We start from the raw sequence: 20,442 nt of genomic DNA, 5'->3' as shown, positions 1-20,442 counted from the left end.
CCAGATGTCCCAATTTTATAGGGACAGTCCCGATATTCAGGGCTTTTTCTTATGTAGGTGCCTATTACCCCTCACCCCCTGTCCGGATTTATCACACTTTCTATCTGGTCACCCTAACACTGCTTCAGGTTCATTCCCATAATTTCCACTACATGTAAAGTTTGTCCCACGGCCTTTTAGGTATTTGGAATACATTTAAACTTTTCCTCTCTAATGTCTCAGGAACTATGAGCTGCTTTCTAGCAGCTCTACAACATGTTATTAATGACGGTGACCAGGAAAAGGGAACAGATTGAAATCTTTGGAAAATGAGCGGTGGGTTCCAGCATTTGATTTGCAAGAATTAATATGCCATTGCAAGAAATAAGAGCCCACTGCCTCCAGAAACACTTTGGTCAGCATTTCATGTAGTTCAGACTTTTAAGTCTGCACGTTCCCACTGATTCTGCTTTGGGCTGCTGTTGCACAGTTCAGGTCCAGTTCAGCAGGCCCCAGTGCAGCCTTTTTCCATTTCCTCCATTGCCCAAGGCTACTAGGAAATCCAAATAAGAATGTTTAACTTCCAAATGAGACAGATGCCAAGAGCAAGTGTTCTACATATAATATTGCTGGCACACCTTAAAAGTCCAATTGCTGTTCTTCGTTCAGCTGAGCTTCAACAAAAAACAAAGTTGAATGACGTGTGCTTTATCGCAAGCCACACTACCGTGTAAAGTATGCAAAAGAAAATCAGACAAAGTAATTTTAGAAAAAAGAGGTATCGCATGTCTGTGCAAATACACTGACTTTTATTTGAAGGTCAACCATTTTAGTCATTAAAATGGTGCAGACTATATTAATAGAGAAATGTGATAATCACTTCATTATTTGCCTTTCGTACTGTGAATTTCCATTGAAAACTTCAGCTGAAAGTTTCATAAGTCACAAGCTCCAGCCTCCATCAATGATGAGCTCATTGCCAGTCATGTAGGCAGACTGAAATCATAAGAGGAAGAGTAACCATCATTTATTACTAATAAACAGAGGAAAAAGCTAACAATTATTGAAGTCAATTTAACAAAAACATTTCCTCTATCTACAAACAGTCCTTTAATCTCCACAAATACAACAGTGGCTCTGAAAATTTCAAAGGATTAAGAACCTTAAAAACTAAAACCTTTTAGCTACCACATTGGGCGGTTGCAAAGTGACAAATCATCACACGGCTTTAGGACTTCTGACTCTTACAGATGGTAGGCACAAATGTGTCACGGAGGGACCAAATGAATGCTCAGAAGGTGGAGTTATGACATCTGGCCTGCAGCCATATCACTTGGCACTGAGAAATCATTAATTCTCATAGGCTAAGCAGGGTCTGACCTGGTTAGTAAGTTAAAGGAGCAATCTACAAGAAAAACCCAGATGGTGGAGGAAGTGGTGTTGTTGATTGAGTAGGGGGCGCTCTTTCCTCTGGATCAATACCAAACCATATTGAGTTCAGAGCTAATACTGAAGTCCTGACCACATATGGGCAAAGATCCAATTAATAATAAGCTCTACCAATAATATCAGACTGATAGGATTAGTCTGTGTGTGGCCAACATGAACTTTGAGAAAGTGACAATTGATAGAAATATTGGGACCCAAACACTTTCCTCAAGCGATTCTGCGGGGCTCAGAAAGATTGTCCTGACTACTGGGCAGTTTCCATGGCATCTAGTCCTATTACGTGTGCTGTTAAACTACTGTTGGTGCTATTTGTGGCCAGGTTTGGGTCTACTATGTGCCCTGTGCCCTTACTATATCCTCTGGATGTAGCCTCTCTAGACGGGGCGGGTTTGTAGTTCAGACATTTGTAGCAGAATGATATGTTCCTGCATCTTCATTTTACATCATCACTTGAGGGTGACTGATTATTTTGAGGATGATTATGGCCCCAAAGCTATAATTATTATTTATCCTTCCCTGAGAGATCTAACTGTCTCACCCAAACATTTTGTTGGTGCATACTGTATTCAGGTTACAGATCCACTGACCCTACTGTACTGAAGGTGGTGTCACCTGTGGTGGAAGCAAAGCAACTTTGTGGGGGCAATGGGAAAGGACTCCATACCACCCAGCCCCCCATAGAACTGTGCCATGCACAGCCAGTTTGTTCAGAATGCATGCAATGTCCAGAATATGGTCCTCAGTAAATAATAACTTAACCTTCACTTTCACTGCCTGGAAGTAGTTCACTGTTTGTATCTTGGGCTAGACTCAAAGTATGTCAGTCTTCTATTACTGCAGTAATCTGTCTCCAAGACTGTGTAAGCGTCTGCAAAATAGCTTCCCTCTACTGAGAAGCCACAAGATGGGGTGGGATTCTGTGGTTCACAACAGATTTTGTTGTACAGTACTTACTTCGTCAGAGGCCAGATACACAAAGAGGTGGGCCACTTCTTCAGCAGTAGCCATCCTACCAGTCTTCTGTCTAGCCAGAAAGTCTTTCAGGGCCTAGAGATACCAGAACATTCCATGCATCACCGCTACACACTGAAATATGTAGCCATGATGACTTTGTGCTACATTAAAAAGCTATGTGGTCAGATGGCCACAAGCTCATAATATGATTACTGTGCAGATAGTACATATGATGCCCAAAGAAAACACTGGCTGGGTGACTTAGGGTACATCTTCACAGGGATAAAAAATCGTGGCTAGCCTACGTCAGCTGACAGAGATTCACAGGGCTTGGGCTCCCGGGCTGAAAAACTGCTGTGCAGACTTTTGGGCTTCGGCTAGAGCCTCAGCTCTAGAGGACACTGCGAGCCCGTCGTCTGACCTGGGCCAGTCACGGCCATGCTGTGGGTCTTTTATCCCTATGCAGATAATACCATTAGTGGTCTAAGCTTCAGAGTTGCAAAACACTTCAGTACCCTGGAACCAGCGGTTTAAATTCCAGTAAGGTCGACTCAGCCATTTCTCCTTTTGCAGCAGACAGAATTCTGTGCAGAGGTCCTGCAGATGAGAACCTAAGACCTCAGCTGAGTGTTTGCCAAAATTTTCCTCTCCTTCACTGTTGTGTAGTTTACTGCACATCAGTTTGTTGCTGCCATATGTCCAAGAAGTGGCTGTATTGTATTGGTGCTGTAGACATAGTATATGATTGTAAAATATTTGGGAAGGCGGCAGGATGAAATGCACTGTGGTTTTCTTTAGCATAGTGTCATGGAAGGACCTGCTGATGCCACTCTGAGCACCAGGTGACCAAGCAGCCAAAGCACAATCACTGCTGTTGCTAGTCTTGAATACTGAGATTTAGGCAGAAATGCTGTTCAGTTTTACCCAAATTCTTTTAACATAATTTAAATTTGTGCATGCACACAGCTAAGTAGCCTGCTTACCTGTTCTGGGTTGGGCCTGGCTTGGATCCTCTCCCGTAGAGATGGAGTGTCAACAGTTCCTATGCAAATGTTCAAAATTTAAAACAAATACTCCCCCGTACTGAACGTGAGCAGTCATGACAAAGGACTTCATCACCATTAATCCGGTTATTTATACACTGCCCTGGCTGCATAGCACTTCATTACAAGATTGGGATAATGTTTTCAAAAGGGTCTAAAAGATTTAGGACTCTAAATCCCACGGACTTTCAATGAAGTACAGACTCTTACGTGGCTGAGAGTCGTTTCTGAAAATGGAACTTAGTAGCCTAAGTCATAGAAGTGCTTTTGAAAAAATGTTACCCACAGCTAACAAAAAAAACGAGCAACATCCCTTCCCCAGTGTTTACAGTCTAAAACTATGAATGGAAATAGCAAAATGTTAAAACTGCCTCACTATTCTGACAGGTTTCAGAGTAGCAGCCGTGTTAGTCTGTATCCGCAAAAATAACAGGAGTACTTGTGGCACCTTAGAGACTAAGGTGCCACAAGTACTCCTGTTATTTTCACTATTCTGGATAGTGACAAAGAGAATCTTTATACTGATAGTAATCTACGCAAGAGGACACAAGATGATTTATTATCATAAAGTATTTTTATGGCAGCTCACTTCCTTAAGCAATTTTACTGTGCTGATCATCACCAGGGAGAGGTGATGCAGCTTTGTTTGATGCCACTGAACGTTCACAAATTAGAATACAAATCAATAGTTCAAAAATAGATTGTGGCACTCTCTTGGCTTAGAGAGATACTATAGTCATACAACGTGGACTTCTAGTTACCTATCCCAGGATATCCTCCCATTCCATTGCAGTGACTAGGCACCTATGTGGAGAAAGATCAGTACAAGAGATGGGGTTTCATTTGAACTGAGGGGGCGTAGAGATTACCACTAGTTTGAGATTAGCTTTTAATTGCAGAGAGTTTCGGAAATGGTCCTTGATTTGTGTAGTATTTTATTTCTCTCCAATGTTGTTGTGAGTGGGGAGGAATGGAATTAAGTGGGAAATCAGTATTGTGATGAAGTAGCCAATACTTGAGAACTCTCTGGGAATAGCTTCAACCTTTATATTCCAGGCATGTGTTTCATCTCTGGTCTGAGATGATCTTCGGCTTGCACAGATAGAAATTCTTAATTCTGCCAGGTTACAAAAACTCTCTATTAAGATCTTCTACAGCAGCAGGACTAGCTTTCTCCCTTGGCATTAGCAAAGAAATTAGCTTTTGCTTGGCTGCTCACGTAACACCAACAGACCCCGGTCGTCGGTGGGCGGGATCTAACCTGGGGCCTCTGGAGCTTAGTGCATGAGCCTCTACTGCATGGGCTAAAAGCCAACTGGCTATTAGCTACGGCTGTAGAGCAGACTCATTTTCTCTCTCTCTCTCTCTCTAAGTGGTCTCGGTTCCACTAGATGGGACAGAACACCACACCCAGGAGGTGTGTGGGTTACACTCACACTTACATAATTCAGGTGTTCTTTGATGTGGGTTTGTTGCTCAGCTTTGAGCACTCATGCATAGAGAGGAAAGCATTCCACAAAATTACCAGTGCTTGATTTGGTCAATTAAAAGTTATTTTAAGGGGGAAGCAGTCCTCCAAGATTGCCTCATTCCTCCTTTCTGTTGCCCCTCTTTCCCAAAGTACCACTCCCCTCCCATTATGCAGATCTATTCCCTGTGTCAAGGAGGAAGGATGAAGCACCTTCTTGAATCTGTGTTGGTTTCTTCAGTTGGCTATAGAGGCACTTTAGACCAATGTAAGGTGCTCCTTCCACACCATGGACTGAACATGCTGCTTCTCCCGGGCTCCAGTAAATGGGTTATCTGTTTGTTAATTATTAAAAGGTGATGCTGGTGGGATGTGAAGAACCATGCACAATTCATGATGTGCAAAGAGGTCTGCAAGTTTTCCGATTTCTCACCCAGAGTTTCACCCCAAGTCCTATATGAAGAAACCCCCAAAGCTCAACAGGAAACTCAGATGAAACCACAAAGTTTATGCCTGTTTTCAAGTTGAAAAGACATTGAGTTTTGCATGGCTGCAGCGGAAACCCCAAACTGGCTTAACGTCACTCAGAACAGTACCAGTGTTTTACATATGGTTTGGGGGACTTACTTACACAGGCCCCGAGTACCTAGAACTCCAAGTGAAATGAGAGGAAACAGCTGATGCTCATCACCTATGAAAATCAGGCCTTTTGTCCGATTTCGCCAGTTTGGGGTTTAATGAAACCCCACCGCAAATTACTATTAAAATATATATTCACAGCTCTAGTTTGGATGCTTAAAAATAAAAAGCAGGTTAGATTTGGTAGGTGTGCACGGACACGCCTGTGGTATGTGTCCTTGTGGTTGCCGCTGCCATACTAACTTCACTACACTCTCACCAGGCATGCCAGCCCACCTCACTGGCTTTTACATCACCCAGATCTAGTCACATCCAATTTTGTCTCACAACAGCAAGACATCAGGAATGAGGCAATTGTACTTTCAGCATTCCTAATCAGCAACCAAAAGCACCATTTCCCCCTTCGTCCCCCAATCTGCTTCTCTAAGTTGCAACTTTCACGTCCAGATAATAACTGGTATAATACACCATCAAGATACTCTGAGCATATGTAGGTGTGCTTTTATAGGCCACAGAGATTGGAATGCTATAAAAATAGCAATTCTTAATTTTACATTTCAGGAAATGCCAGAAGAAAGTCTTAAATGTGGTTTCTCCCTTGACTGCTGATGCCTTCAGCGGCTGTTTGCAGGTGGTTGGGCTGTTTTCAAGTTTCATTTTCTATCAACAACCTCAAACTAAATCTGGAGCATTAAGTAGGCCAGGTGGCGTGTAGCTTTGAGCTAACGCTAAAGACAAACCTGTGTTTTTTCAGTGTCAGCTCCAAGTTTACAAAATGCTGCAAGGACTTACTTACCCGGACATATGCAGTTGCATCTGATGCCTTTTTCAATGAAATCAGCAGCTACAGACTTGGTTAGACCAATAATTGCTGCCTTTGAAGTGCTATAGACACATCGGTTTACAACTCCTGAAAGAAGAGGTTAGTATTAGGGTAACACGAAGACCAAAGAAAATGGTCACATTCCCATATGGATCTGCTTTTGGGCTCTAGAATTTTCTGGATGGCATCTTCTTGAGCAGAGGCTGAATGACAGGCTGGCTAGAGTGCTGATTGCTAGACAAAGGAATCCGCATGAGTAGAGTGCCGTTCAAGAACCAGGATACAGCAATGTACTGACCAACAGCACAGAATGAAAATATCTGAGGAAGTAGCCTAGGAAGTTTATTTTAAAAATTGCATAAAGATTTATAAAGGAAAGGGAACGATCTGCCCCTCACACACACAGCTCTTGTCGGGTAACCCTTATGCAGTTGGTACTAAGGAAGCAGTGAAAAACAAGAAAAATGATATATGTGGCATGGTACCACTAAATGAGGCAATAAATGATATAAGTCAAGGTTGCTTGGGTAACCTTCAATCTCCCCTTCCTCCCACCCCACCCCCTGGTCTTGTGCATATTCATTATTATATGGTCTTTAATTACATGACCATATACTGTTTTTTCCACAGTACCCCTACCTCATTCACGGCACAGTGGATAGTGCTCACTGGGTGGGCAGCTATTCACAATTTCTTTCATCCTGATCATTCAAACCTGTGGCTCCATGCCTTATTTACTGCATACCATGCAAACTTGCCCTGAACAGAGAATTTTTAATTTACTCATTGGCTTTTCTATGGTACGGTCATTGTAGCAACTTAGTTCTTTACAAAGATTAATCAATGTTTCTTTGCACAAAACCCCAGTGAGGTTGTATCATCATCTCCATTTTACATATGAGGAACTAAGGCACAGAGATTAAAGCCAAACTGTCTAAAGTGTCACTTAAATGTTGGGTGCCCAATTGGAGGTGCCTAGGGCCTGGTTTTTCAGAGTACTTGGCATTTTATAGCACATCCTCTGTTCAGAGCATAGCTCTGCCTGACCTCAGTTGCAGTCGTGAGTGCTCAGCACTTCTGCAAATCAGGTGTCAAGTTGGGTACCCATAAAATGAGCAACCCACAGTGGCTACCTGTGCCCAGCATCATATAGGAATTCTGTGGCAGAGACCGGGTAGAATCCAGTTCTCCGGGGTAGCTCTCAGCTTCCTAAACCACAGAGGAATGCTCTCCCTCATTCACTGCACCCTTCAACTTCTGCAGCAAATGAGGCAGGGGCCTTACAGACAACAGCCTCCTTTGCGGCACACCTTCGTTTCATCCCCAGAGCACTGTCCACCCTGTTCACCGAATGAGGTGGGAGTCCTGTGAGAAAAACTGCATGTGATCATGTAATTAAAGACTACATCATAATGCTTATGCACAAAGGGGCCAAAAGAAGGTTGCATTTGTGTATTCAGTCCCATCTCTCCTAAAATAGGCACTTTCAAATTTGGACTCACGAAATATTATTCTACAGGTCCAGAATGTCAACCTTGGACACGACCTAGGAATATCGCAGGCACGTATATGACAAAACAATCCTCTAGCAAGTCTATTACCTTTAATGCTGGATGCCACAGAAGACATGTTGATAATGTTTCCAGATTTCTGTGCAAGCATCTGCAAAAAAAAAACCCACAGCCACCATCAAGCCATTCAAACAAAAGCTATTCTGCCGTATGGGGACTTGTTCTACCAGCCTTCCTCCCATTAAGTGGTATTTTATTCCACAAGTAATTTCTCAGATTTGCAGGCCAAAATAGTACCCCAAAGGGCAGCATTTGGCTCCTGCTTCACAGCTTTGAATTAGTAACCCAGTCAGGTCAGTCTTAAGTATGTCACATTTTGAGATCTCATTTTCCTCAATAGTAATACCCACTTTTTTACTATGTACTCATGTAGAACCTACCTATAAACAATGAATTAAACCTCAGAACCCTCCTTTGAGCTAGGTAGGTATTTTAGAGATGGAGAAGCAAAGGATCAGTGACTGCAAAAGTCATATACAAAATCTGTGCCAGAGCTAGAAACAAAACCCCTTTCCCCGATTCACAATTAACACAATTAATACTCGCTGGAACCGAGGGTTTCAGGATAGCAGGGATTGGGATTGTATCATAATCACTGCAGGGTGCATCCTGTTCACTTTGGTGACAGCCATCCTTGGGCTATTTTGGCCTTCCAGTATGTTTCCTGTAAACACCTCAGCCTGTGGCCCATGAGTTTGGCCCAGAATGTGGTGGTTATGTCACAAACAGGAAGTATCCTCAAGCTATGGTATAATCATACAGGTGAGTTGTTTATCTAATGGGATGAGTACTCCCCTATTGAAGTAGCGTGTTGTCGATGGTATTGAACAGCTCTGCAAGATAGCTTCCTGTTGTGGGTATGGGAGAGAAGTCACACAATTACATCTGAATGTTTACAAATATTTTTGTAGAGACGGTGTAGCCTTATTGTCTGGGTGCGTGTTGTAGGGTATTGCTTTCCCATGCTCTCTGTTACTGCGCTGCATTTGAAAATGATTCTAAATACAAATTGTACAGTGTAAAAAACCTGAATTAACCCTCTCTATACACTAGTCTGAAAGGTTAGGCTCTAAACCAGGACTGCATTAAAGCAGTCCTCAGCACAATATGATATGAGGGCCCTGCGTGGCCACATCCCCACATTTTCACCCACCGTCACGCTCTGATAGTGCCTATGACTTAATTCTGCCCATCTTGAAACACACCGCAATGTCTTTTACACTAAGGAGCATTGTAGACAGAGCCTTACCTTTGGAAGGAACGTCTTGATCATTAGATACATGCTGCGGACGTTGAGGTTCATTGTGAAGTTCCAGTCTGTCTCCTCACATTCCAGAATGGTTCCGTGATGGACAAAACTGGATTAAGTGCACAAAAAGCAATGGATTATTTCCTGTGCCTTTTCTGTATAATTTATATTTTTTCTCCTGCTCCTCTGGAATAACTACCCCTCCAATCAAGCAAGGTTGGACAAGACTCTTCAGAGGTTATAATGCAACATTCAGCTTGCACAAGTTTCCTATAACTAGTATATGTAGTTCAAGACAGTCACAATAAGCCACCATATGCATATGTAACCCACACACCTCCAGGGTGTGGTGTTCTGTCCCATCTAGTGACACAGACCACTTGGAGAGAGATAAAATGAGTCTGCTCTACAGCCTTAGCTAACAGCCAGTTGGCTTTTAGCTCATGCGGTAGAGGCCCATGCACCAAGCTCCAGAGGTCCCAGGTTCAATCCCGCCCGCTGACAACGGGGGTCTGTTGGTGTTACACATAGATAAAGATTTGGTAATAGGCAGAACTAGTCATAAAAAAAGGGTGTCCCTGAAATCATCCATCAAAATTATTGGTCAAAAATTGACATTTGAAAAAGCTCAGTGACCGCTAGTACTGTATAAAGATATTTTTATTTTGATTTATCTTTTCCAAGTTAAAAAACAATGTATGATGTGAGCTCTCCAGTTCTGGAGAAGATAATGGCTTTATCACCAACATATCCAATGAGGTGGTGATGAAGGGTGCCTGAAAGAAAGCCCTTGAAGCCGAAGGCCTCTCTCTGCAGAACAGGAAGAGCATAGACAGTGTTACACTCTCCCCCCACTGGTCTGCCACTAGTGGTGAGAATGTAATTCAGTCTCCAGAGCCAATGAGTATGCAGACACCAGAAACACCTTTGTGAAACGGATATACAAAAAATCAAACGAAATACCTTTGGGGAATAAACACTGGAAGGAGAAGGGAGTTTAAAACAATAGGCTCTAGTTACCCTGCAACATTACAGAGGACATCAATCCTTTCAATCTCCTTGGCCAGATTTTCTATTTGTTCTCTGCTGGTGACATCCAGCAACCGTGTTTGAATGCCTATAAAAACAAAATGGTTTTATTTTGCTTTGTTAAAAATTAATAGCCTGATTTTCAGAGGAGCTGAGCGCCTGCAGTTCCCACCGACGTCAGTGGGAGTTTACAGGTGCTGAGCAGTTCTGAATATCAGACCATAACATGGGTACCCTTGGGTACTATGGCCTTTTACCCCCACCACCCAAAAGCCACACTGTTTTGTTAAATTGTCCCAATACTGAATTGCTATAATAATAAGATCATGGAGTGCTAGTCAAGAGCCAAGAGGGGAGTTAGAAAAGACCACTGATGTTATTGTAAGAGAAGAACAACCACACGAGCAGGTGAGCTGGTGTCTTCTGAAAAGTGGAGCTAATTCCAATACACTTCCATTTCACAGAAACTCAGCCCACCAAAGCACTCATCACCGTGAATTACAATCATTACACGACCACAACAAACTCACTGGCCAATTGTAGCCACAGCTCAGGTCCCTGTTACCTAGTACTGTAATCATTATGGGTGTCACATAGACTACAGATCATGGCACATGCAATATTTTATTTGGAACCAAGAGGACTATGAGCCAGGCTTGTACAACTCATTAATGAGGAATAAGTGACTTGTGTAAGTTATTAGTCATCTTGTTACCTGGACGGGGTGAGTCATAACTATGCTAAATGGGACAGGGGGAAGTACATATGTTTGATTGTCAAAGCCCTCAGGGCGTGCACATAGTGTGGGAAATGTTGGCTAGTTTTAAAATGTACACAATGTGATGTCGATGTCTTCGGAATTAACCTATCAATATTTATAAACAAAAACTGTTTATTTTGGAAAAAATATTAATCCACCTTCCGAGCTGTTTAAAGAGGTTGCTTGGGGCCCTTTCCTGTGTGATTTAAATTTACCTTTCACACGCACAGGCAAACACAGTTGATTCCAAAATGGAGATTGCTGTGACTCTCTTCTAAACACTTTACAGTAGAGCCAGCCCCACTGTAACATTGTTACCTTAAGGTAGAAAGCACAGAATGCCATCTGCAGGCAGAAATGCAAACAGCAAAAAAATGAAACACCCTAAATTCACAGCTGATCTCCAGAAAGGCATGCCACTATTCCAGCGCCTTCATGCAAACAACACCCATTAAATCACCATGATTCATTTCCTGTGCACTGCTGAAAATACATTATTTTGTGGTTTTATCATCCACACCTATTTACACAGAGTTTAATAGCTACTGTGATGCTAGCCTGGTTGAGTGGAAAAATGCCGATGGAAACTAATAAATCATTCTCCACTGGAAAAACCTGCACGTCCTGAAGCCAAACTGACAAATTCAGGTACATGTTCTAACACCCCTCTGGAAATTTCTCTAGGAATTATGTTAGCAAGAAAGCTAACTTCTCCCTGGCAGGCTGACTAACAGTGGTGTCTTCTCTTCTGTATTAAGTTGAAAGTCCGACATATTCTAATTCCAGTCCTCAAAGGAAGAGTTGGGATTAAACAAATCATATGTCTGAAGTTCCTTTTCCCAAGACTTAGAGGGGTAGGGACTGTGCAGAACTCTGATTCCACTTCCTGGTGTTCCTGCCAGCACAACTGGCCTGATGTGTCAGGAAGTAAATAACCCTACTCAGTTTGAGAATTCATGAAATTCTGAGAGGATGAATTGGAAATTCCCCAGAATGCCATGAGTCACCCAGAGGCTGTTCGCAGTAAGTCTGGCTAAGAGATTGTTATTCGGCCTTCTCAATGTCAGGAATGTATGTAAGGACCAGTGATCACTTTTATTCACTAAGTTAATTTGGAAGTATTTTCATGCTGTTTCATTGTGTATATAGGATAGATTTCACCCATACTTTTTATGTTAGACATAAAAATAAACTTGTGTTACGATTTCCCTGCCTTGTGTCTAACTAAGGAACAATGATGTGAGTTTGTGCCCATGAGTAGTCGATACATACTAGTATAGTATCAGCAGGGAGAGAGCTCTTAGTCCTGAGAATTTATACAAATGTAATAGGGGGTGATTTAGTGACAGTGTAATTCACATTTAAAAGATACACCAATTCACACTAGTGAACAACTACGTTGCCATTAATGCCATTAGTTGGTCAAACTGAAATGCAGAGCAGTAAATCGGATTCTTATGTAGCTAATGAAGTGAGTTCTATAGCTCAAATGAGAGAATTTCATGATTTTAGCACTAACAGCCCAAAGCTCAAGTCCCATGACTGAAACAAGAGGTAGTTAGACTTGTCAGCCAGCCCAATGGCCAGGACAAGTCAGTGAAATGGATACTATTGTGAGAAGTGGCACCAGTTAACAGCTTCACTAGTGCCTCGTAAAATCAGATGGATGGGGTTACTCCATGTACCCAGTATATCCTTTTTGAAATGCTGAAGTTTCAGTGGAAAACTTGCACTCAAACACCAAGCCTCCACATTCTGCTACAGCAGAGAAAAGACCAGATGCCAGCACGAAGGAGTAACTTGCATTATTACAGTTTCTACTGCCTTTAGAATTCTGTATTGTCCTGAGATGAAATTTGTACAAGCAGCTTACAAAATACACAAAAGAGTTGGACTTAAGTCTGTTGTAAAGCATTTACCTGAATACTCCTCCAGTTCTTGCAGCTTGGACTCACTGATGTCTGTAGCAATGACCTTTGCTCCCTCTTTTGCAAAAGCCTGAACAACACAAGCAAAAGGAACCATTAACATTTAGATATTTTAGGGTTTACCAGTAATAGAGGCTGCCTTCTCCTTTCACTTCCATCTTGGACTGAAAAAGGAGCTGGCTGAAGGCAGCGAATCGCTTGCTTTTTGTGTGCGTGTATAACAAAATTATCTGTATCTATACTTGGCTACATAGCCAAACACCCTGGTTTCAGCTGAGTGTACACAGGAGAGAGGGGAACAGAACTTATGATGTTTATCCCCCAAACCAGGAATCTGTAATTAAAGCAGCGGGTCCTGTTACTTGACCCAGTTGAAGGAACAGATATACACCAGAGTGTGCTTGATACACTGTCTCTAGTAAGGGCAGCACCTGTACTAGACAGTAGGTTACAAATGTGTAGGGCAGTAGTCCCCAACGTGGTGCCCACGGGCGCCATGGCGCCCGCCTACTGACAAGAGAGCGCTTCCGCCAGACAACCCGCCGCCGAGGAGTGCGGCCGCCGGACAACCAGCCTCCGAAATGCCGCTGAGAAGCGGCAATGCCAAGAAACGTCGCCGCCGAAATGCCGCTGCTTCTCGGCGGCATTTTGGCAGCGGCACTTCTTGATGACGTCGGTTCTCGGCGGCATTTCTGCGGTGACCCTTCTCGATTACGCCGCTTCTCGGCGGCATTTCGGCGGCTGGTCGTCTGGTGCCCGCCACACTCTTCTGGGAACATGAATATGCTATTGCAACAGAAAGGTTGGGGACCATTGGTGTAGGGGCTGATCCTAAGCTGCTGAAAATCAATGCAGCACTAAAGACTTGAGTGGAGCTGTGCCAATTTGCAACAGCTGAGGATCTGACCCACAGTTTATAGAAAATGAGTGCTTTTGTATAGTGCTTCACATCCAAATCATTGAAGAATGCACTACTTAGAGAAACAACTTATTAATGGTTCTGTTCACTACATTCAACAGAATCAGGTAGCTATTCCTGAGAGATACCCTTTAATACAAGGGAACCCTCATAAGCACCTGTGTCTATTGAGAGAAAACTACTTGCTCTGCTCCTCAGAGTGAGTTGTTGACAAGTGACTGCTAAACAACAGACTCATCTGCTGATCACAGAAGCAAGAAGCTCTCAGAGACACACTACCCCCAGTAAGTGGCAGTAATGCAGTTTCTGAGAGTACCTATCTATAACTGTGGTGCATCTCTAGGAGGTCAGGTATGCCACTTCCATCTGTAGCTTATTGCAAATTTACAAAGCAAATTCATTAGGAAAAGGAATGTGTTTTACAAATAAGCTATTCCCAGTGAAAGGGTGTTTTAATGCAAGTGACAGGATTAGCAGTCCCCTGGCAAAGCCTGTGAAAATCAAAGTTTGTGACAACTAGGTATCTTTCATTGCATGTCTCATGCTAGCTTTGCTAGTCCCTCTCTATAATTCACCACAGGCAAGCCATCTTTGGAGAGTAGAGCTGGTCAAAAGTAGAGAAAAATAGCAGAACACCAGTATGCCCAGCCAACCCAGCCGAGAAGATCTTGGGGAAGGCTATTTATAGAGCAGCAGGGAATTTTGACAATGTGACTCTTGAGTGAATTTTTCCAGAATGGAAGCAAGGCTCTCATGGTGTAGCAGTAACATTTTTTTCCCCATGTGCTTTTCACGGAAAAGTTGAAGGACTTGGCTTTTGATTTAATTTCCAGTTTGATAATGATAAGACAGTTCAGTACAGGTCTCATTGGGCTAATCAAAATAGCAAAGCTAGCAAGGAACTAAGAGGGGGAAAAAGAAGAATGAAGCTTTCCAGACTTACTATAGCAGCTGCTCGTCCAATCCCTTGTGCGGCTGCAGACAGCAATATTACCTTTCCATCCAGCCGACCCATGCTGCCCCCTGTAGGTATTTAAACATGTTCTGTGACATCTCTCAAAAGGAAAAGGAGTTAACACCAGCTCCAGGGACTCAAAACCAGATGAATTCTATAACTGAACAGGTGACTCAGAGCATCTACGACTAGAGAGAACTGGAGAGTGCCTTGTTCTTCCCACAAGATAAGAAAAGTTTTCAGTATGCCTATTTCATACATTGGATTATAAAATGAGAACTTTTAAAGCAAAAAGCTTTAAAACAGGACTTGCCTGATCCCTGTAGGCAGATCGGAGTCTCCAGTGCCCTTTAGCAGAGTGTGACGTCATCAGCAAAATGCCTGATGGGCTACCACACTGAGCAGTTGAACACTGTACAACAAATATTGGCATCATCACATTGGATGTGCAATCAGTCTGAGCTGTGGACTGTTTCTCAAGAGACCAAGGATCTGAGATCAGAGTTGAAAACTGAGGGAGAATTATCATGCCAGACCTCCTGGTTATCTCAGCCATGGCTTTATTTTAGAGGTGTCCCTTCAATAAAGGGAAGCTACGATAAGTCACAGGCATTTTGTCATTAGTTAATAACATCAGCAGAACAAATTCAGGGTGGGATTTTCAAAGATGCCTAAGAGATTTGGATGCCCCATGTCCATTAGAATTTAATAGGAATTAGGTGTCCAAATCCCCTTGGCAGGTTTGAAAGTCTCAACCTTAAATTGATATGAATAATATATATACTTTTGAGAAGCGAGATGAAGTGAGTCTGCACCCCTGGACTTCAGATTAATTTGATACTATCCTGAAATGCAGACTTTTCAGCACTTCTGTAGGAAATTGTAGGATTATTTTAATTGAAATAAATCTATCAGAAGTTAAAAGTGAATTTTAATGCCTATTACAAGTAGTAAGTGTACTTATGACCAGCCAGTGTGGGTAGGATGTGTGCGTGCAAGCTCCCTGATGTTCTGGGACTCTCTGCAGTTCTGGGAAGGCTTACCAGCTACCAGTTATACCAAGTTGGTGGCTTTCATAAAGTCCAAGCTTCCAAGGCCAGAAGGGACCATTGTGATCATGTAGCCTGACCTCCTGCATAACACAGGCCATAGAACTTCCCCAGAATAATTCCTAGCTCATAGGCTGAGTGAAGCAAGTCTGTCTACAGAGGTGTAATGTGATAGCTTTTGAAAACCCCAACTGATCAATTTGAAAATTTCAGGGAATGTTCTAGGTATCAATGGGAAGAACACTATTAATTTTGGTGAGAATCCAAAAACCAGAAAAGCCTGATTTCCACTGATTTCACAGATAGGCAAAGCTCTCTGGTGCCCTCTGTACTGCCCATACAGATCACAGACAGCAGCTTCCTAGGCACTACAGAGCTGTATACCCAGCCAGGCCCCTGGGCAGTGCTGGGGTCCTCAAAAGAGAAGTCCCAGAATTCATGGAGGTGCTGGCCATGCACACCACGAGGCGGGGCAAAATCTCCTCTCATTTCAGCGTTGCCAGTTCAGTGATTTTGTCGCTCAGTCCAGCAGCGTTTTAGGTCTGCTTGAGATTTTTTGAGTTTTGCCTCAACAAGTCGCTAAACTGTGACCTTTAATCAAATCTGGTGACATCCTGGTGACGTTGCTACATCTAGCGACAAAATGGCTAAACTGGCAACACTGGATAGAAGGTGGTGAGAGCTATGAGGGGGAGGGGAGGATGCCAAGGGGGACTGAGGGTTAGGCAAGGAGAGGGCAGAGGATATATTGCAGGTTCGCAGTAGGGGGCAGAGAAGGGGTATACAGTATTTGGGCAGAGAGCTGGGGGCAGGAAAGGGGAGATATTGGGGTCTGGGGAATGAGGATATTGGGACTGAGGGCAGGGGGATATTGGTTGTCAGGGGAGAATAAGTGGCTTGTAATTGGTGGGGAGAGAGTGATCAGGGAGTCGTGATCAGCCAGAAGAGCGGGAGCCTAGCCAGTGGGCCTGTGTGCTCTGTGTGGGGAGACTGGAGGGTCCCTGCTCCCTTGCAGGGAGCTAAGTGGCTTGTGTGGGGGTAGCTCTGGGCTGCTCCCAACTGCTGGCCCCAGAGAGCTCGGCTGTGGGATGCTTCTCCAGGATGTGCAGTACAGCCCCTACCCTTCGCCCAGTCAGGGCTTCCTGTATCTGGAGGTGAAGATGCCGGGTTGAGGGGTATGAGCAGATGGAGAGATGGTGGCTGAGCCAGGTCCAGACTCTGGAGGGTCCCCTTTGGCCCAGGCTCCCTGCTCTGGAAGGAGATGGCCGCTGGGTAACCAAGCTGCCTGCCATTACTCCTTCTGGAATGGGCCCAGACGCAGAAGAGGCAGAGGAGGCAGCATAAGGAGATGGTGCCTCTGCCACACAGTATGGACCATCATCTCTCCTTCCAGAGCAGGAAGCTGAGGTCCAGCCCTGGCTCTATGTTCCAGAAGGAGAGATGGTGGCTCAGGAATTAGAAGTATTGGAACACTGTCCCAGCACCTCCAAAAATGTACCAGAATGACTCAAGCACTGCCTCTGGCTTCCTCCCACTCCGGCCAGCCCCCACCTTACTTCCCAATTGCACTAAAAATAAGTTGGATAATGCACAGAGCTCAGCCAACATAAGCAATGAAGCGTGCGGCCCTACCAATAATGTGGTAGCTTGGCAGCCTATATGCTCATTAGGAACTAAACTGATAATATCCGGTAATTTTGCTTTAGATTTAGGCCAGATTTTACACCATGTCTCCAGCTATCAAGGCTTAATGCACTAGGATACTGCCCATTTCCCACCACTAGAGAAACGAGAGCATGTAAGTACATAAACGTACAAATCAGTTTCTCAACCTCGTAGTCACAGCTTTCCTGACTGTTATTCCAGGTGAAACTAACAGGATGAAACATACGAGGCTGAATAAAGCCACCCACCTCAGGATCTCCACAGCCAGCTTTCAGCGTTTACCGACCCTTGTACCGGAGAAAAGTACAAGGTTTCAGAGTGTATGCTGGGTGCTGTAGTTCTGCTGGTGAATTGCTGTTCAAGACAATACCGTTCCCTGTTGAAAAGTTGAGATGCTGCCATCTAGTGAGGCTTGGGATATAAAAACAGTTATTGTAGCTCAAGAGAAGAAGTGAAGATTGTCAGCTTTACCTGGCAATTACTCTAAATAACAACAACAACAAAAACAAACCAAAAAAACTCCCCAACCAACCAAAAGCAAACAGTGAATGAGTATGCTTTCCCCCAGTAATTTGTATTGGCTGTATATCAGTCATCAGAATCCCAAAGAGAAAAGAATACACAATACATATGTAATAAAATTTTGCTGATAGAGCAACAGCACGAGATGCAGAGGATGCTGCATGGATTCCAGGAGAGGCAGCAAACAGAATGACGAGCCCCGTTGGGATGGCAGGAGGCACAACAGCGGGTGTTTCAGGAGTTTGTGAAGGAACGGATCCAAGTACTGCAGCAGTTAATACAGAATGTGACAAGTCCTGCCTCGGGGAAAGAGAAGCTGGGAGCGGGGGTGCTGGGACTCTGTGGAATGGGCTCTGGGGATGATCCTGACATGTTCCTATTGACTTTCAAAAGAATTGTGACTGGTGTGGGCTGGGTTAAAGGATTATGGGCCCTATGCTTAGCCCCTTATCTGGTGGCAGAAGCCCAAGCTGCTTATATGTCAATGAGTGAGAAGCAGGCCAAGAACTACAATGTGTTAAAGGCTGCCATATTGGACCATGTAGGCTTGGCAACTGAAAGATACCAGCAGAAATTTAGGACAGGCAGGTGGACTGATGGGGTAAGGCTGAGAGAGTTTGTGCAGAAGTGGAATGATTGGGCCAACTGATGGCTAAGGCTGAGAGAACAAAATGTGGAAGCGGTCCTGGAAACTGTGATATTAGAGCAGTTTATGCAGAATCTCCTGGATACCACTAAGGCCTGGGTGAGGACACACCAATCAGAGACAATGGAGGCAGTGATAAAACTGGCGGAGGGATATGTTGAAGTGGATTTTCCAAGGAAAGTGGCTGGTCTGACAAGTGGGGTAAAAAGGAAAAAGGACAGTTACCTGTTCCATAACTGGCGTTCTTCGAGATGCAGCCCCCTTTATAGCATATGTCGGTGCCACTCCAGGGGTCGCAGCGGTGCTCCCCCACTATGGATGCTGCTAAGGGAAAAACTTCCAGCACCGGTGCACGTGGCGAGCACGCACACCTACTGTGGAATACACAGGAGCAATCACTCGAAGAAGAAAAGAGGAGATCCTCAAGCAGTAAGACCCAGGAGCGTGAAGCAGAAGAGGAAGGCTACTTTGGCTGGCAGGGATACAACCTACTATCAGCACCGGGGAAAGGCCACAGTAAGCAGGGTTGCCCGTATATGGAATGTGGACTGAGGGAATATTGTGGTTGGACTGGGGTGATGGGGAGCACTAAGGGAGAAAAACAATTCCTGGAAGGGTGAGCTGAAGACCAGAGATGGGGTTTATTGATTCAGCAGCCAGGTTTTTTTTTTGGGGGGGGGGGGAATGCAGAGCCTCCCGAGTTTGCAAAAAACATATCCCATAGCAGATTATGAGGGGTTCTCTCCTCCTTGGGCATCATACTCCTGGTTGAGCCCTCACATGGGTGCTCATACTGGCATTTCCTAAGTTATTACTTCAGTCTGCAACCTCAATAATGGCCTTTTAATGTAGCTTTGTATGTGTAATGTCCTAGGTTTTTTAAAAAAAAGCAAATTGAAAAAACAAATTCCAGCATGTGGCATCACATTGAGCTGTGATTCATCCGCAGGATTGGAACCTGCTACGGGAGCTAATGGAGTAACTGATAACAGTAGTAAGTTGCCATCCTCTACGTGGACCAGCACTGGAGGGGATGAGACACTTTACCAGAGGGTTTCACAGCCATTTATGGAAGCAGAGGAACAGCAAGACTCAAGCATGTGGGTTCCATTCCAGACTCTGGAAGGGAGTAATAGTGTGTACAGATTCTTTTGCCCCTGTCTTTCTCTTCCCTGTCCTGGCTCCTTGTCCCAGTCTCATTCTCCTCACTTATCCAGTCCGAGTCTCCATTCTTCAGACTTCTCATCTCAGTCCCAGACTCCTTGCATTGTCTTCCCCCCTTCATCTCACTCTGTTGTTTCCAACCTTACTCCCCAGCTCCTTGTCCCTAGCGTCCTTGCCAGCCAATCCAAATCTCATCCCCTGTACTCCCTGACAGTATCCTTGCCCAACTATTCCCTGCTCCTGAGCCAAGCTTGTTTCTTTTCTCCCTGCCCTCTTGATTCCCTCAACTCACATCCCCACTAACTCCTGGATCTCTTTTGGGGTCCATGTCCAATTTCAGTATGCCCCCCCAGCCTAACTCCATGTCCCACTCTGCACATCCAATTCCAGTTCTCTTCCTCCTGCACTCTGGCTCCTGATCAGATGTTTCCCCTATCTCCTGGCTCCCTAATCCCCAGTCAACTTGCCCAGCCTGTCCCAGTCACCCACTGCCTATCTCAGTCTGTTCCTCTCCAGGCTCGTCACACTCTCCTCACCCTGCCCATGCAGATTCCACCCTTGCTCCCTCTGCATTCGATTCAGGTGGCTTTCTCCTCCATTCTGCCTGAGCCCAGAAGTGGGAGTACTGAA

The 20,442-nt window shown here is 44.2% G+C and overlaps 1 protein-coding gene across 1 annotated transcript; it reads right to left on the bottom strand.

Annotated features, from left to right (window-relative positions):
• Positions 1 to 786: 786 nt before the first annotated feature.
• On the bottom strand, positions 787 to 17,753 carry BDH2 (3-hydroxybutyrate dehydrogenase 2). Its single transcript, XM_065405356.1, has 10 exons — positions 17,729 to 17,753; positions 14,755 to 14,834; positions 12,884 to 12,962; positions 10,196 to 10,292; positions 9,176 to 9,284; positions 7,957 to 8,017; positions 6,329 to 6,442; positions 3,366 to 3,424; positions 2,383 to 2,475; positions 787 to 975 (listed from the first exon to the last, which is right to left on the bottom strand). The coding sequence occupies exons 2-10, from the start codon at positions 14,824 to 14,826 to the stop codon at positions 922 to 924; spliced, it is 738 nt and encodes a 245-aa protein (XP_065261428.1). The 5' UTR covers positions 14,827 to 14,834; positions 17,729 to 17,753; the 3' UTR covers positions 787 to 921.
• Positions 17,754 to 20,442: the final 2,689 nt, after the last annotated feature.

Source organism: Emys orbicularis, chromosome 5, assembly GCF_028017835.1.
Source record: "Emys orbicularis isolate rEmyOrb1 chromosome 5, rEmyOrb1.hap1, whole genome shotgun sequence".
In the NCBI taxonomy this organism is placed as follows: domain Eukaryota; kingdom Metazoa; phylum Chordata; order Testudines; family Emydidae; genus Emys; species Emys orbicularis.
This window is presented reverse-complemented; position numbering and strand designations above follow the sequence as displayed.

Bases quoted from the DNA above. Each gene is read 5' to 3' on its own strand.
- BDH2 (XM_065405356.1), bottom strand. From the start codon at position 14,826: ATGGGTCGGCTGGATGGAAAGGTAATATTGCTGTCTGCAGCCGCACAA. The intron at 10,293-12,883 runs GTAAATGCTTTA...TTGTTTTTATAG, and splicing joins AGAACTGGAGGAGTATTCAG to GCATTCAAACACGGTTGCTG. The intron at 8,018-9,175 runs GTAAGGCTCTGT...TTTTTTTTGCAG, and splicing joins TCAAGACGTTCCTTCCAAAG to ATGCTTGCACAGAAATCTGG.